The sequence below is a fragment of the Glandiceps talaboti genome, chromosome 17 (assembly GCF_964340395.1).
Source record: "Glandiceps talaboti chromosome 17, keGlaTala1.1, whole genome shotgun sequence".
In the NCBI taxonomy this organism is placed as follows: domain Eukaryota; kingdom Metazoa; phylum Hemichordata; class Enteropneusta; family Spengelidae; genus Glandiceps; species Glandiceps talaboti.
Genome location: NC_135565.1, coordinates 11,785,064 through 11,801,741, shown reverse-complemented (window position 1 = coordinate 11,801,741; position 16,678 = coordinate 11,785,064). Strand labels below are relative to the sequence as shown.

General features: G+C 37.4%; 3 protein-coding genes across 4 annotated transcripts in view; 1 reads left to right on the top strand and 2 right to left on the bottom strand.

The window, feature by feature from the left end:
- The window catches only part of LOC144447989 (putative defense protein 3), a 6,462-nt gene extending 4,309 nt beyond the window's left edge, over nt 1-2,153 (bottom strand). For both annotated transcript variants that reach the window (XM_078138128.1, XM_078138129.1), the window contains exon 1: nt 1,684-2,153. In XM_078138128.1, coding sequence (XP_077994254.1) covers nt 1,684-1,897 — 214 coding nt within the window. In that variant the 5' untranslated portion in view covers nt 1,898-2,153. The remainder of the gene's footprint in view (nt 1-1,683) is intronic.
- LOC144447990 (rhombotin-2-like) overlaps nt 1-4,415 on the top strand; it is an 11,099-nt gene extending 6,684 nt beyond the window's left edge. The window contains exon 3 of the mRNA XM_078138130.1: nt 3,857-4,415. Coding sequence (XP_077994256.1) covers nt 3,857-4,082 — 226 coding nt within the window. The 3' untranslated portion in view covers nt 4,083-4,415. The remainder of the gene's footprint in view (nt 1-3,856) is intronic.
- A 5,364-nt stretch (nt 4,416-9,779) lies between these two features.
- Nucleotides 9,780-10,802, bottom strand: LOC144448068 (melanopsin-B-like). Its single transcript, XM_078138218.1, has one exon. It carries the CDS (start codon nt 10,800-10,802, stop codon nt 9,780-9,782), a length of 1,023 nt encoding a protein of 340 aa, XP_077994344.1.
- Between the last annotated feature and the right edge of the window lie 5,876 nt (nt 10,803-16,678).

Below are 16,678 nucleotides of genomic sequence, written 5' to 3'. Positions count from 1 at the left end.
ATATTGTACTTTATAATTAGCTGAATTAATCTATAATGGTAATAGTTCACTCAATCTAAGAGATATCCCAGAACTTTTGGTTACTAAACCATGAATATTTTGCATGTCCATGAACAAACAATCATACTTCACATAGGGTTCCTGTCTAAAGAGCTTTATACACATGTGAAGCAATGATTAAGTATGCAGTGTGCTGTATTGTGCTTTGAGAATCTAGAGTGTCTTTGCAAGCACAAGAATAGTATTTCTTGTCAACAGATGTCGGGGGGGGGGGGTATTTGTCGGGGGGTCGGGGGGTTGGGGGTTGGGGGGTTGGATTATTTTGTGGATGAATGACAGGGGTCACTATTTTTAAGTACAACACGAACAAGAAGTCACCGGCCCACCCCCGGCCGGAAAAATTGATCGCTCGCTTATCTAATAAAATGAAATATTAGATACAATGTCTAATTCGACTACAACTGTGCATAATACTATATACCTGAAACCGCTCGCGCGTAAACTTTACAAGAAATATCGATGTTAATTCAATCACAGTCCATCTATAGAGGGATTAGTGCTTCAATAAAGGCTGTTAATTAATGTGAATGGTTTTTGATTGCGTAATCGATTACGTCATCGCATTATGTGAGGTTAGTACAAATACCGAAACTTGAAAGAATACTCTCACTCAGATTGATGAAAGAACGCGGTTGAAAAAATACCGTCAGGCTGTGCATTTTAATAAAGATGGCGGCAGCTGAGTTGAGCTATAGGCATACCATACTAGGGAATTAGCTGGGCATACTTTATACTACTAGGCACACTACACTAGGGAAAGAGCTAAACGAGCTGGACTGTAGTAGACATACTATATAGTATACTACTGAACGAGGTAGGCATAGTTTGGAACGAGCAGAATTTAGGGCAGGGGACCTTAAGAGAAATGGGGGGGGGGACACGAAACAAATTGGGGGTGTCTTGAGAATTATGATGGTCTGAAAGGGGGGCACAAAATGGTTCTGCTGACAATTTTACGTGACCAAATTTAAGCCCAGGAGCAGTCGTTCAACTCAAATATATTTGCGCAATTTCTTGCGGCTTCGCCACAATAAAAAATTCTTAAACCTATGTTGAATTATTACTAGTAACTTGAGAGGTGGGTGACCTTCAGAGACAATGTGTTTGTGTATACATCTCTTGAAGGGCACTGAAGACAATATTACAATATTCTATGGCTTTCAATAATGTGTATGATTTGAAATGCTGTCAAAAATTCTCTCACTGTGCAGTGGGAGAGGACTGTCTAGGTATCAACCAAATATAGGTCATAGCCAAGTGTGTTAACTCTCCCTGAAAAAGCCAATGTCATCTAGATCTGTTTGTAAAGAAATATCTTATTGTGTATGGAACGATTGCCACTGGTATTTTAACGTACTGTACTCTACATCTAGAGAACGTGGTGGGGGAGGGGGTATAATTGTATTGCGACGGGGGTGGGGCTGTCAAAAGGAATTTAAACAGATGTTTTCTCTTTAACCCCCCCCCCCGCCGTAAATTCTGATCGTTCCCCTAGATGAACCCCAAATAGGTCATACATACGTTGAATAAGGTGAAAGTGAGTCATGCGTGTTCACTTCTTTACGAAAACAATGGGCGTGGACGTTGTGTTAATATTTCAAACACACTGGAGATAATACGTACCCGTAATTGTGCCTCCTGGCGTATACGTTGCCGACGACGCACTTACGCTGTACGGATTGGTATTGCTGGGTTGAGGGGATTTTCCAACATGGCCTGGAACCATGGTTGTGCATGCTGAAGTAGGGGCTCCAGTACCATAGCCGTATGCCGTGTCGAAGGTGCAGCAAGCGACAATCATAAACACTGTGGTAATTAGGAAGCTATAATACTGCATATCTGTAGTACAAATCCACAAAATACGACGACAAGAGAAAGGTTGTACGATATATATGGCCACTATCCTGGATCACTGCTTCCAGTATTAAACTGTTCGCTACGACGTGCTATCGGGTCAATATATGTACAGTGTACGTATATATATATACAGGCAGTAAATAAGCTATTGTCTATCCCAATGGTAGATCACATGACTATGTACATTGCAGTCTTCTCGGGATATTATGCATAGGGCGTGTCAGAGCGGAGGCTGGAAGGGGTGCAGAGCATGACGGGTAATATACTGTGATGACAGCTCATAACGCTGTGAGCCTTCATCATGTACACTCTGATCGTCTGATCGTATGGTACGTTTACAATGGTGGCTGCTCATTGCTCACCAGTTGTATTTTGGGGTATTTTCAACTCGCCGTAACATTCACAAGAGTTCATCATTTTAGATACTATAAAGCGAAAATCTTGGCTGATATTTCATCGTACGTGCTACCAGAATCAATTTCGCAATTATTTGTAGGAATACTGATTTTTCGGCGATTTCGTGATGCATTACTTGACTCTACTTACTTGTCTGTGCTCTGAGGTCGTACTTCGCCCGGGGTTTTTCGCCCATTTTTTTTTCGCCCAAAATTTACAAATTCCACCAATAGGTGGATTCTTGTGTACTTTAAATGGCTATAGTGAGAAAAAGACAAAGTACGTTCAAGATTTTCGGGAGAAAGCGGGGGTTTTGACCAAAGTTGAAGGGGACCTCGTTTGACAAGCTACACGTGACACGTACGGCAAACAGGCGAGCTTCTTACAACTTGCTAAACTATACTAAAACACCGTTCACTTCCAATTTCACACAGGTTTCAGATATTCTCAAGTAAAATACGACCTGCTTACGCGAGTTGCCTTCATTCTGGTGTCACTATTACGCACAATTGTGAGGTATTATGTCGAATTGACAAGTTGTGTGTAATATTGACACCAGAATGAAGGCAACTCGCGTAAAGCAGGTCGTATTTTTGAGTGCAGTGTCACGTGAGTACTGGCGAGCTACGTAAATTGATGTAACGTATGATGAGGTATTTTAATTTTGGTTAATATAATGTATGAATTGCGAAATATTACTGTGTACGACCTCACTTAGGGTATTATAATTTAAGAATTTTTTTTACAAACAGAACCAATGTCATCTGCTACTAAACTAGCCATAGGTAGATATAATATATATGAAATATGTAAATTCGAGCTGGAATGGCGACATTTGTAGATGCCGTCATATATAATTTTGATATTTCGAGTCACCGGGGTGAAAACCATGTACAGGAGAAAATATTTACTACATCAATTCGTAATAGTAATACGAAAATCCCCAAATATAAAGGTAGTATTGAGTGATTTCTGAATATATTACAGCTTAGACATAAAACAGGCCCTGGCGGTGTCAATTTCCATCAAGTGTCTAATACACGACGACGTTGTACATTAAACAAAGTTTGTAAGATGTAAGCTATTATTTTTTTAATTGTTTTTTTTTCACGTGGTGAAATCTGTCACATAAGCTATCCTCAGACGGTAGGGAAGGGGGTTTATGTTAAATTAGATTCACGTCTTTTTATCATACAAAACAAATTTATAGAAGTCAACACAGAGCTGGTCCATGTTGTCGTTTAGGTCACGTGTTCTACGTTGTCGTTTAGGCCATGTGTTCTATGTTGTCATTTAGGTCATGTGTTCTATGTTGTCATTTAGGTAATGTGTGTGTTCAATGTTGTCGTTTAGGTCATGTGTTCTATGTTGTCGTTTAGGTCATGTGTTCTATGTTGTCGTTTAGGTCATGTGTTCTATGTTGTCGTTTAGGTCATGTGTTCTGAGGCCTAAGTATAAGAATTTAGGGGTTTTTTTTTATCATACATTGAACTGTTGTTCTCGCCCCTAACACCCCCGCTACTTTTTTTCCTTGCTCTGACAGGTTGTTCGGGCCGACCGGTGTATGTGATTTGTGTCAGCAGAAGATAGCATCCTATGAGATGGCAATGAAAATTGACCAAACCACGTCTTACCATTTAGAGTGCTTTAAATGTACCAAATGTCTGAAGCATTTCTGTGTGGGTGATCGTTTTTATACTATCGACTCTCAAATTTACTGTGAAACGGACTACATGATGATTCTAGCAGCCAGCGCCAATCACAGTTGATATGATATAGACATATTTGCATGTTCAAATTTGAAATGTCTTACTTTTTTTTAGAAGTAGTAATTTGGTTCACAATACAAGTAATTGATTTTTGTGAGGTTTGTTGTAGCGACATCCTTTTAATTGAGAGACCACTGAAAAGGTGCAATTCACAAATGACAAGAACTTGGAATGTGACTACACTAAAACAATCAACTTACATGACTGTACATTTTGTAGTACGTACCAATAACAGTGAAATATAAATCTATTATTAGAATGTTTTGTCACACATGACATCAAACACTTTAGTTCAGCCTGAAGTATTACTGCAAGCCTTACTTCCGACATAAAATTGACCGAATTGTTTTCCGTAATTTATCACGTGACGTTTGATTTTTCCAGAGAGAGAGAGAGAGAGAGAGAGAGAGAGAGAGAGAGAGAGAGAGAGAGAGAGAGAGAGAGAGAGAGAGAGAGAGAGAGAGAGAGAGAGAGAGAGAGAGAGAGAGAGAGAGAGAGAGCAAGGTGACACAGACACACAGACAGATGTAGTTTTTTTTAAAGTGCAGGGCATCTTATACACTGCATTTTTAACAGACACTTGAGACTTGAGAGACATATTTTTCGCGTCTGGGCTCGCATTGAAGATGGCCTTCATTTACATAGGTGATGTTCACTCATTAATACTATTTAATCTGGCAAAGAGTCTACCAATATTCATCAGTGCCACTCTCATCATGACTGTTGTATAGAATTCGCTGACGTCACCATTGTCCGTGACTGCTGTACATGACCTTCAGTAGAGGATGGCCAGAAGGCGTCGATCTACTCAATATCCTCACTGAATGGACTGCTAGACTTTTGTTGAAATCCTTGAAATCCTTTTTCCTTCTTCTAATTCCTGTTTCTCATGTATAACCTCGATTCATCACACTAGAGGACAAATGAATTGACCTTTCAATTTGAATATGTAAAAAGTTCTTATTTGCTTGTGAAATGCATTCGTCATTTGTTCACTACATGTCGAGAATAGTTTTTCAATTTTGTATTCTCATCTTCAATGGGACTATCATAAATTCAGTGTTTTCAAGACTCTAGGAAATAGGTTTTTTTGCCTCTTTATGCGGTGCGCCTTTCCTAAAAAAAAAGACATAAAATCGTTTGTTTTAATTAGCAGTTGACATTTCTATAATCTCCTGGATCGCCTAATGGACACGAAATGCATCCTGGGAAAAGGTACCTGAGCGTCTATTATTTTATTTTGCCCATGTATTTATACAGTATTATTGGTATTGATAAAAGAAACATTTCGTTTTCCTATTCTTGGAGAAATGGTAAACTTACAAACCACTTTGTGAATTTCGTGTTATATGTTGTATATAACACAAGAGTGACGCATCTGGTGACCATACACAGTAAAGATCACTGATGTCGACTCTATTATAAAGCAGTTTTCCTGTCTTGCTGTTACTTAACATCCAAAAAGTGCGCCCGAAGAAATGGTCTATTCATCATGTTCATGTATACGGATGATAGCCACCAAATTGATAACACAAGATGTTCTCGTTAGAAATTTGTAAAGGATTCAGCCTTGACGGGCCTTATTCAAAATGACGATCATACCATGTATAGAAAAAAGCCATTAATTTAGTCCGATGGTAAGATGAAAATTTTCCTCCTTTTGAATGTGAGCAAGTATAGAGAGCTTGTAATAGACTTTAGGAAGAAATCACGAGCAACCACAGAGAATTTTGTCGTACAAATACTTGGGCATATGGGGTTTGATGAAAAACTGGGCTGGAGGCCCGGAAAACACTGAAAACAGGTTTTAAAAATGCTAATCATGTATGGCGTGCATCCCTAATCTGTGATCCTTTTTCGACAGCACTCATGTCCTTTCAACACATTTCATTTTACACATCTTGTGAGAACAGTTTTCGAGAGTTGTATATTGGGGAGGGAGTTTGTAAACAACTGAAAGGGAGTAATTAACGTGAACCTACACTCCAGTAACACGGATCTGTGGAAATAATTAGGCTAAATTCGTTACATCGCCAACAATTTTGTTAATATTTGCTCACTATTATTATAAACACATAGTCGAATGTAGTCGGCAAACTATTCAAAGCGTAAGTTACGTCACAACATAGCCAGTCTCTCTGACCTTGTCGATATTCTGTGTATACCACTTTAAAAATAAATCGGCAGTACTCCGGGAGGAACAGGCTTTTTCATTATTATATCTGACCCATGCAAAAACACGACACACATGCAGGTTGCTGAGATCTAGAAATGGCTGCAGTGTAGAATTCAAATTTGACGAGGATAAAGTTGGTTGCAACGATCATTTTGAGAAGGAGTGCTATCAATGTGATCTTTCAGTGGCGCTGCTAGCGTACAGAACCCCCCTCCCCCAAACAAAAGCAAAATCCCACACACAAAAAAACAAACAAACAAACAAACGAAGAAAACCCCGATTGATTCCACCAAATGAACGTTATCTGCAACTGTAAGATGTAGTTCAAGACAAAATACGTGTTGTACTCTAGTTTCTGGAATCTAATGTTGAGTCATCTTTTGTTATATGGCTTTGAATATTTCAAAACGTCACTGTGCTTGTAATAGTGAGTGATGAAAGCGAATAAAATTGTAGACAATTGAACGATTATAGCTTAGATTTTATATTACAGACCCGTGCACTATAATAGTGTACGGTCACTTCAATAAGATTGTTAAAAAAGGTTGGTTCTAATGTTGATAGAAGTCTGACAAGAGCCATTTCAAGGGGTAGACAATAAGAGAGTAAATGAAAAAAAGTGTTAGCATTTTTAGAAACTGTATTATCATCCTTTACATGTGAATACAAGAGACAGTAACTGAACGTTTCAAGATGTCGTTTTTACCATAGGCAATAATAATTTCAATGACCAGTCACAGCGTTCAACTGCAGTACAGTAAGTGTGTAAATTATTTTTGTATAGCTGTCTTCTGTCAATCAAGCTTTAATAATAATAATGATAATAATAAGATGATTTGCAATGCGAAGAGCTCGAAGCGCAGAGGAAGAGTGGATACAGAAATAATTAATGGAAATGTGAATTCAAGGTAATGTGTATTAAATAATGAGAAAGAAAAACAGTTATTAGCAGTTAAAGAGGTGAGTTTTGAGAGAATGTCTGAAGGTTGACAAAGATTTGGAATGGCGGAGATCAAAAGGGAGGTGGATCCATGAAGTAGGGCCAATTTAAGAGAAGGATCTTTTACCAAATATTTTGGTTGACACCCTTGGAACACAGAGAAGACGAGAATCAGAAGACGAGCGAAGTGGTCTTCGAGGAATGTATTGATGTAGAAGATCCGTGAGATATTGTGGGCCATCAATACCTACAACTGACTTGAAACAAATGGATGAAATTTTGTATTGAATACGTGAAGTGATAGGCAGCCAATGAAGTTTTCTAAGAAGAGGTTGTACATGATCGAACTTTTTAGCTTTGAAGACAAGCCGAGCTGCAGCATTTTGTACATGCTGTAGTCTGTCAGTGAGGTGTTTAGGACAACCAGAGAAAAGAGCATTACAATAGTCTAAGCGAGACAGGATGAGTGCGGAGACAAGTGTTTGAGTGGCACTAGAAGTGAGAAAGTGACGAATAGAGCTGATTTGTCTCAGTTGCATGTAGGCGGCCTTGCATGTGCGTTGCACATGCTCGGCCATATTGAGATTGCAATCAAGTGTGACTCCAAGATTTTTTTACACTTGGACTGAAAAGTATGTCTGAGTTTCCGACATGCATGGAAGGGGGAAGAGCAAGTTTAGTGGAAAGTCTAGGAGATGAGATTAGTATGACTTCTGTCTTACAGTCATTTAATTAAAGCTTATTTGCAGTCATCCACATTTTGACGTCAGTAATACAGTTCTGCATATCTTCAATAGTTTGGTTTATGTTATGTGTATTAGTGTCTCTATAAAGTTGGTTATCATCAGCAAAAGCATGATGATGAATTAAGTGCTTCTTGACAAGATTGAAAAGAGGCTCGGTGTAAAGAACGAATAAGACAGGACCAAGGACTGAGCCTTGGGGAACACCAAATTAAAGCCGTATGTATTTCTAGTGTCTATTACGTCAGTTTTGTATTGTCTTAATAATACTTGTATGTTCGAAATTTGCCCTCGTGGAATCAAAAAAGTACATAAATGAATAAAAATTTGAAGTAATTTCATTTCATTTTTTATTTTCACAGTTATGCCGTGAAACAACGCATTTTTTTGTTTTTAAGTAGTTATAATGTTCAATCCAATAATGATGTGATGCTTATTAGTGAATATTTATGCTAATAATATGGATTTGCATAATTGATGTATTTGTTAAATTTAAAAACAAAACACATCAACAAGCTTTCATAGGACACATGGATTTCTGCAATCATTGATGTACCAAATTACAGTGTACTTGAAGCTTCCAACCTTAAAATATTGCCCAATAGGGAACTTGCAATCCAGACTGAGCATGCCCAGACACAAAGGACTATGGGATTATCAGTGGTTATCTTAATGCTTAATCTGAAGCTACAGTTAAAATAAACCTCCCACAATGATCAGGGTGACTGAATTGATTATTTGTGGTTAAAAACAATAAAACATTATTGTTTACAATACTATTTGATTAGTATTTATTATCTCATTTCCCATGATGCAACATTCAACATGGCGGGTTTGCAAGTTCCCTATTGCAAATAAAAATCAATTACCAATTATGCAATTGACTTATTGAAATCAAGCTACATCAACAAGCGTTGTACTATATTTGTACTTCTCATAATAAACATATGTACCAACTTATGTGAAATTTAAAGCGTGCTTTGAGATATTGCCTTATTACCAGAATAGTTTTTTTAAGCAAATGCATCACTTGCTTTTGACCTTCTCACCTAGCTGGTAGATCATGTAACTATACCATAAATCACAAACATAGTATCTCCAATTGTACACGGGATCATTTCAACTTTACGCATTTAGCTTATTTAGTAGACATCACACATATTTGAATTCAAGCCCGAGTATACACTAAAAAGCAGAGCAAAGCACTTAGCCTCTGTTTTGTTCGCTCCTCCCTTTGGAAGTGCCCGTACTCCCAGTCTCTGCTCTGTAGTGTATACTCATTTTATTTCCATTAAACTCTAAATTTACATAACAAATATGAATGGCTATAATAATTAATTCAAACTATATGAAATCTTGAGGAGGAGTTGTCCTGTCGTTTCGAGCATTCCCAACAACATTGATAAATGATCAATACAAATTGTAGTTATGTGCGAAATGTTTTCTAAACTGACTGAAGTATACTGTTGTGGCCTGAATTCCATGACATTGAGTAAAGTTTACGGATATTTCATTCAAAATAGGGCATATTATGATAAAAATATGGAATTTACTAGAATTATGAATGTCATCGGTAACACATTAATATTCACGGGATATTTACAAAAAAACTAACAGGTGCTGACAGTTACCCCCTGATATATGTTTACCAAGTTTCGTTTGAATTAAATCACTCGTTTTTGAGAAAAATGATGACACAGGCACAGACACATACACAGTCATCACTATACTATATTCTCTTATGTAAGATAATAATAAATAAACAAATACCTTTTAAGAGTAATTAACTCAAACTGTAAGCCAACGGACCGTTGCTATGGATTTATTAAGATAATCTATTATGTGGTCCACCTTGACAGTTTCCTTAGTTCTTGCTTGAATGTCTTAGATTGGAACGAGTAGATAATTGGATTAATTGCACTTCCCAAAAGCCAGAAACTTGTAGCTAAATAAACTGTAAAAGGAGAAGCGTCTTTGGAAGGGTGACCAGTTGCAACGTGAGCAACAAACAGGATTGAATTAGGCAAGTATACGGCGAAGAAAGTAACGACAACAGAAAAACAAATTCTTGATGTTGCAATGTTCATTGTGTTACTTTGGCTCACATGATATGCTTGCTGGGAACTATTTTCACCGAATGCATGGATTGCTCTCTGGGATTTCCTGTGCTTCCAATATATGTAGCCATAGCAGACGATCAGTACGGTAGAAACCCCAATAACAGCTATTTGCAGAACTGGAAAGACTTTGTTACGTCTCAGTTTAGCACTGGCAAAGAAGGTGAAACATACTCTTCCGACTGATCTGATGATTAAGACATATAGTCCATATCCAATACCACAGGTGTAACTCAGTATTATGCTTAAAGAAACTACACGTTTTTTGTAATCTGACGAAAATAGACGACCACGTACGATGACAGCGCGTAGAATGCTCGTAGTGAGTAAAGTCACGAGCGTTGCGGCCAGACTGAAGTTGTAGAAAAACTTCATCAATGTACACATGAGGAGGTTGAAATCGTCACATACCTTGTAGGAGTTTGTCAGCACAAGAATACCACTCCGTAGATGGATAGGTGCAGCAATCGCACAGGCAATCAGGTCAGCAACAGAGAGGCTAGCTAGCTGAATGTTTGGTGGTTTCCGAAGTACTTTGACAAATCCGACCAAACAGATAACTAAAACATTCCCGATCGACCCCACTGTAATGGTTATTGCATTTATTATCAAACTAATAACCATTAAAAACTTGTCAGTATCAGTTGTTGTTACAAAGAGAACTCTTCCGTTGACGCTTTCAACGTAGCTTTCATTTTCTAAAATGTCCAGATCACTGCAGTTGTTAGATGAACTGATATTCATGATAGAACTCTGAGACAGCGTATTCCAACAGGTGTGACAGAAATCCTAGATAGTAGATGTACTAACATATGCAACAGATGGTGTCTATTGATGAGAAAGTCTGTTAAGATGGTGACAAATCTGCCATGATAATAAGTAGTCTATAAAGATTGAGGAGTTAGAGTCGTCAATTGCAGAGTGGAAAATTAATTTAACATATAAAGGAATATCTTTAATTTATTACTTCTTATGACATGTACATATGTTTAGGCGGAGAAGCCAATTACAGTGTTTATGATTTCTTTGGACTCGACGATTATTTGGAGAGGTGTCCACCAGCTATCTTTCAATTGCAACAAGAAGTCATGGTGTGATGTGTATAATAATTTAAAAACACGACATCTGTGATAACCAAAACACTGTTTTACCCATTTATGTATAAATAATGAGAACATCTATGAACTCCTTAGCAACGAACACTACCGACTTGTCTCCAACTAGTATTTAGCAACCTCCAAAACCAAATAATCGTTTTAACACCGAGTGACTTACAAGAATTCAAAAACATTTAAACACTGTCAATCTCAATATATAGAGGAATTATGGGATTAACTTTTGTTGTTGTCTATAAATAAATATTTTGTCTACAGTTCTATTGTTATGGAAGAGTGGACTGACTCTATTTGTTCAAGATTTAACCATCTTATTATCTTCAGCGACGATGAAGGGGAATAGTAGCTTTATGTCTCAAAGAAATAGAAAACAAAACATGGTCGCCATATTTATGTCAGCCCCAAACGCCCTTATTTCACGTGTAAAAAAGTCAATATTTACAGATACAACAATCTTCCACCAACTGTATCTCTTAGCCAGTCTCAAGCTGTGCTAAAACTACCTACTAGCAGTAAGTTTGATCACAGTGTAATATTTCACTCCTTGATGTTTAATTAGTGTACATGTCACCAGTGGAGTTTTGAGTAGAGTCATCGGGATAGGGACACTGGGATATCTAATCTGGTATAATAAACAAAGTTGTAAAGTTGCATTGTGTTCTCGTTACTAATTTAACATCAAATGTTGGAGTTGTTTGTTTACCGTCTGAGTGAAGCAAGTGAGTGTATGTATGTCATATTATCTGTGTAGTGACTAGCCAGCCTAGGTCTTTAATTAGCAACAATTTGTAAAGAAACTTGCTGCTATTAGGTAGTTTCAGCACAGCTTGAGACAGGCTAAGAGATACAGTTGGTCGAACATTGTTGTATCACGTTTCCATCCGTTTGATTAATCTTAAATTCGACCTGACATCCTGAATGCTTACTTCCATCATATCTTGTTTTCTTCAACTTTGTCAGTTTTACTGTCTCCCAATTTGGTGATGTTAGCGGCGTCCCTGCTGACATTCTTGCTAAATACTTGTTCTCCGAAATGGTAGAACTTTTAAAAAATCAATTAATTTTGTCTGTGTGTCAATTAAGTCGACGTTATACGCTTCTACCCCCCCCCCTTCAAACCTTGCATGTTTGAAGTTTCGATACTGAGACGCCTTTTACTATGAACCCCAGCAAACAGTTGTTTCTCTAGTGACTTGGCAATGTGTTAGAAAATCTCAAACACGTACTACAGAAAACTTTAAAACTTGGTTTTTGTTGTATATATTCACTTTGTTAGTGAACATGATGATAGGTATAAGGAGTATTTTAATGCGTAAAACTCTGCTGCTCGGCAAGTACGATGTACTTGATAAAACCCCAGCAAACCTCGTTAAACAATCCCCGGAGTATGACTTCTTCATAGTCCATCACATTGCCAATTTAATGACTGGGATAACATTGGGTACAAAAATACGTTATATCACTTATTCCGTTAAGTTGCAAATGTCAGGCACGGAGTTGTACTAAATGTACATGTATACCCATCAGTTATGAAATTTGTAGTTTTTCCCATAATTACGAACGTATTTTAGATGTTCCGTCTTTCCACACTTTGTTCTGTAGCTACACATGCTAAAAGGAATGTTATTGTTGTGGTTGAGCCACGATTTGTGATGAACACTTTGAAAGAGGCTAAGCTTGTATGATCTGGCCTCACTTCGGTGAGCAGTTTTCTCAGCAATGCCAATTGATCACCATCAACACTTTCCGCTTAAAGGCGTGTTGCAGCTGCCGCAGGTAAACTGTAGTTGTGTAGTGGCCAGAGATATTGGCCTCTGCACATGGTTTAACAAGCATCTGCCGATAGACGTGATAGAATACCTTTACGTGGACGACAGTTTTCTACTTGGTTGGAGATAGTAGGCATCCTCAGGCGATCTTAAGGTTTTAGGGCTACAAATGAAACGAAATCATGAAAATCACTACTAGGCATTACCACTGTCCTTCACACATGTTGTATCCATTTGGCAATCTGATGATATGAGTGATATTATAACACACGCCAGGTATGACTGTTGTAATCAGCATTACTTTCTTTGCATTTCTTTAGAAATACACGTACGTATTTATCATTCTATGACGGAAGCAAAGTTATTTTACCGAATTACTATTGCAAATTGTTAGTATTTCTACCCACCACATTTGGTTGTAAAGGTCATACAAACGGTACGACACACAGGTCTTGATTGTCAGTATTTACAAATGCCGTGGTGGCCTTTCGTTTCACTTTTCTACATGCCAGCCCTTCACTTTAGGCTTTCGACACGTCCTCCATATATTCTAGGTAATGTTTACCCACACTTTCACTATATATTTTCACCATTTGGCCAGGCCTAAGCGATCTCTGTTCTTGGCCCTCTCACCGGGAGCAAATTTTATTCTGAATAAGACTAACAGTACATATACAAGGCACTGTGATGTGTGGTCACCTATCAACTTGAGACGCTACAGTCTTTCTTCGTCATCCAAACTCGGTGGTTGTGCTTTTATCTGACCCCCAACACCTTTAGCACTTCTACATTTCATCTCATAATCTAGACTACCCCTTAGCTGTTTCAACGAATCATCAGTTAAAAATGTGCAATTTCAATAAATGATGCTCATGCATGACTTACAAGGTTAAAGGTGGGCAATCATTGCTACGATTATAGCTTCGATTTTATATTACAGACCCGTACACTATGACAGTGTAGGGTCACTTCAATAAGATTGTTAAAAAAGGTGGGTTCTAATGTTGATAGATAAAGAGCCATTTCAAGGGGTATATAATAAGAGAGTAAATGAAAAAAAAGTGTTAGCATTTTTAGAAAATGTATTATCATCCTTTGCATGTGAATAAAAGAGACAGTAACTGAACGTTTCAAGATGTCGTTTTTACCATAGGCAATAATGATTTTAATGACCAGTCACAGCGTTCAACTGTAATGCAGTAGGTGCGTAACTGTCATTATTTTTGTATAGCTGTCTTCTGTCAATCAAGCCGTATGTATCTCAGCCTGTGTCTTTTAAGTACATACATAAATAAAAAAATTGAAGTAATAAACTGCTCTGTAGTGTAAACACATTTTATTTTCATTAAAGTCCAAATTTACATAACAAACATGAATGGCTAAAATAATTAATGCAAACTATATAAAATCTTGAGAAGTTGTCATGTCCTTTTGACCATTCTCAACAACATTGATAAATGATCAATACAAATTGTAGTTATGTGCGAAATGTATTCTGTTTTCTAAACTGACTTAAGTATTCTCTTGTGGCCTGAATTCCATGACAGAATAATGAATAAGTCATCGGTAATGCCATGGGTTATTTATAAAAACCTAACAAGTAATAATAATTAACTAAATATTATATAGAAATAATATTATTTGTAATAATCATGTTTATTTGAATATTAACCACCCTACTACCTGATGTAGCACTAACTCATACATACACTGTATAAAATTGAATAGCTGTTTCCATGGATAGTTTGTCATGCTTAGTTCAAAAAAGTGGTCATTTAATTAACGTCAGTTGTCATGGTAACCAAAATAACCATATCATGTGATTTTTGTAAAAAAACACTTTAAGAAATTCAAATTTAGGAAAAAACATCATTGCTGTTGGTATGCACTAGTTGATGATATCTGGTGTAACAAAGTTTCATGATTTTTGAATTTTCTGTATCAAACTTAAGCAATTCTATAACTCTAAAATCGCCAGAATAAATTGTAAATACCTAAAATACCAGCAGTCCTTGAGAATTCCATCTACGCAGCTAGGTTCAGTCTTTTATCACAAAATCTTCAAAATAAGTGTACACATACATTTGAGTACAAGTTGACATGATCGTTGACTCCATACTGTATATTATTGTTTGTACTTGTATTTTATGCAACAAAATATCGTCTGCTTCAAATTCTCCAACTCAACTGACAACACAATGTGTGTATATGCGTACGTACGTATTTCCAGGTCTCAGTGAAACATGCCAAATTCAATTTTATTTTACGAGACAAAAATAGTCGTAGACGATATACGGCATCATGATACACTGTGTAAGCACAGGTAGTTTTTTGAAAGGTGACAAAACTGTTGTTGTGTGGATGGTAATGCACCCAAACAATAGAAAATGAAATAATTAAAAAAAAAAGTGAGTTCATAGTTATCAACAGAGATAGTAATCCGACATTTCCGATGACTTTGCTATTTGTGAGGCTAGCTAGCCACTTTGCTGTAACAATATTGTACTGCGATGACACATGATACCTCTAGATCAAATGGGGACCTAGCGTTCGTTCGATACTGATGTGATCAGTGAACTAGCCACGTTACTACATTGCCACATGTGTTGTCTTCTCGTGAAACCCTTTCTCATCCGATTTTTCTGTAAGTTCGCGAGTACGAAAATATCAGATCACTTTCGATAGAATTCAATAATTGGGAATTAGAATGTTTCATTTGGTTAATTTTAGTGACACTTTATATTTAGAAAATAGTGTGCTGGAAGTAGAAGACACGAGACAGGTTGTGTTTACATGTAAACGTGGCGCTGAATTCATATGCTACGAGGTTCGACCAGGGACGTATAAACTTCATCCTTCTATATTTTTTTTATCGTCATTATAAACCCCTTCACTTTTTTATTTTCCTGACATGCAAATTTGAAATTGCTTTTATTATATTTTAGGGCGGCCCTTTTTATTATTTCTGTTTCTCATCTCCCGACCGACCCTAATTTGCAGCTCCGACATCAGAAAAAAAAACTTTTTTTTTTATTTCCGACCGACTCCTGAGTTCAACACAGCAAGATTGTACAGTTCGAACGAACATCAAATGTTCCTCATGGCGTCTTAGACCAGTGTTCTGCCGAGGCCGCGACCTTGCCACGTTACCCCCCCCCCCCCTAAAATTACAAATGACATAATAACTTTCCCACGTTGCGTCGCTATGGCACATTCATTTTACGGCAGACATCAAAATTATCTAAGTCCAGGGCCCTGACGTCAAGCCCACAAGAAGTACACTGACTCTGTAAGGGAAAACCATTATATAAGATACAGTGACAACGCACAGTTCTATTGTTATATAAAAATGCCACAACAAGATCAGCATTGATAAACTTAATCTACAAATTGAAACATTAGAGGGAGTCTCTGAGATGAGACGTCGAAATGGACGTCTCTCGTCACATGTTTTATCTAACGTCACTGTCGCAACCTCTGACCTACTCACTGACGTGTGCGAAACATTGAACTTGCTACCGGAAATTGGAATCGGATCATCAACATGTGTATTGTGATTCAGAAAAAGTTGTTTTAGGGGTTCGTGTTGCACGTAAAAGTTGGTCACTGACTCAATGGTGATCACTGGCATGGCTACTGTACACGGCCGATGCATGTGCGCCCGGTCAGACATGAAGATTGAACTTGTTGTTCAAATCAGCTTTACATATGAAGTTTACAGTATGTCATTTACACA

Coding starts and splice junctions, on each gene's coding strand:
- LOC144448068 (XM_078138218.1), bottom strand. CDS start 10,802: ATGAATATCAGTTCATCTAACAACTGCAGTGATCTGGACATTTTAGAA.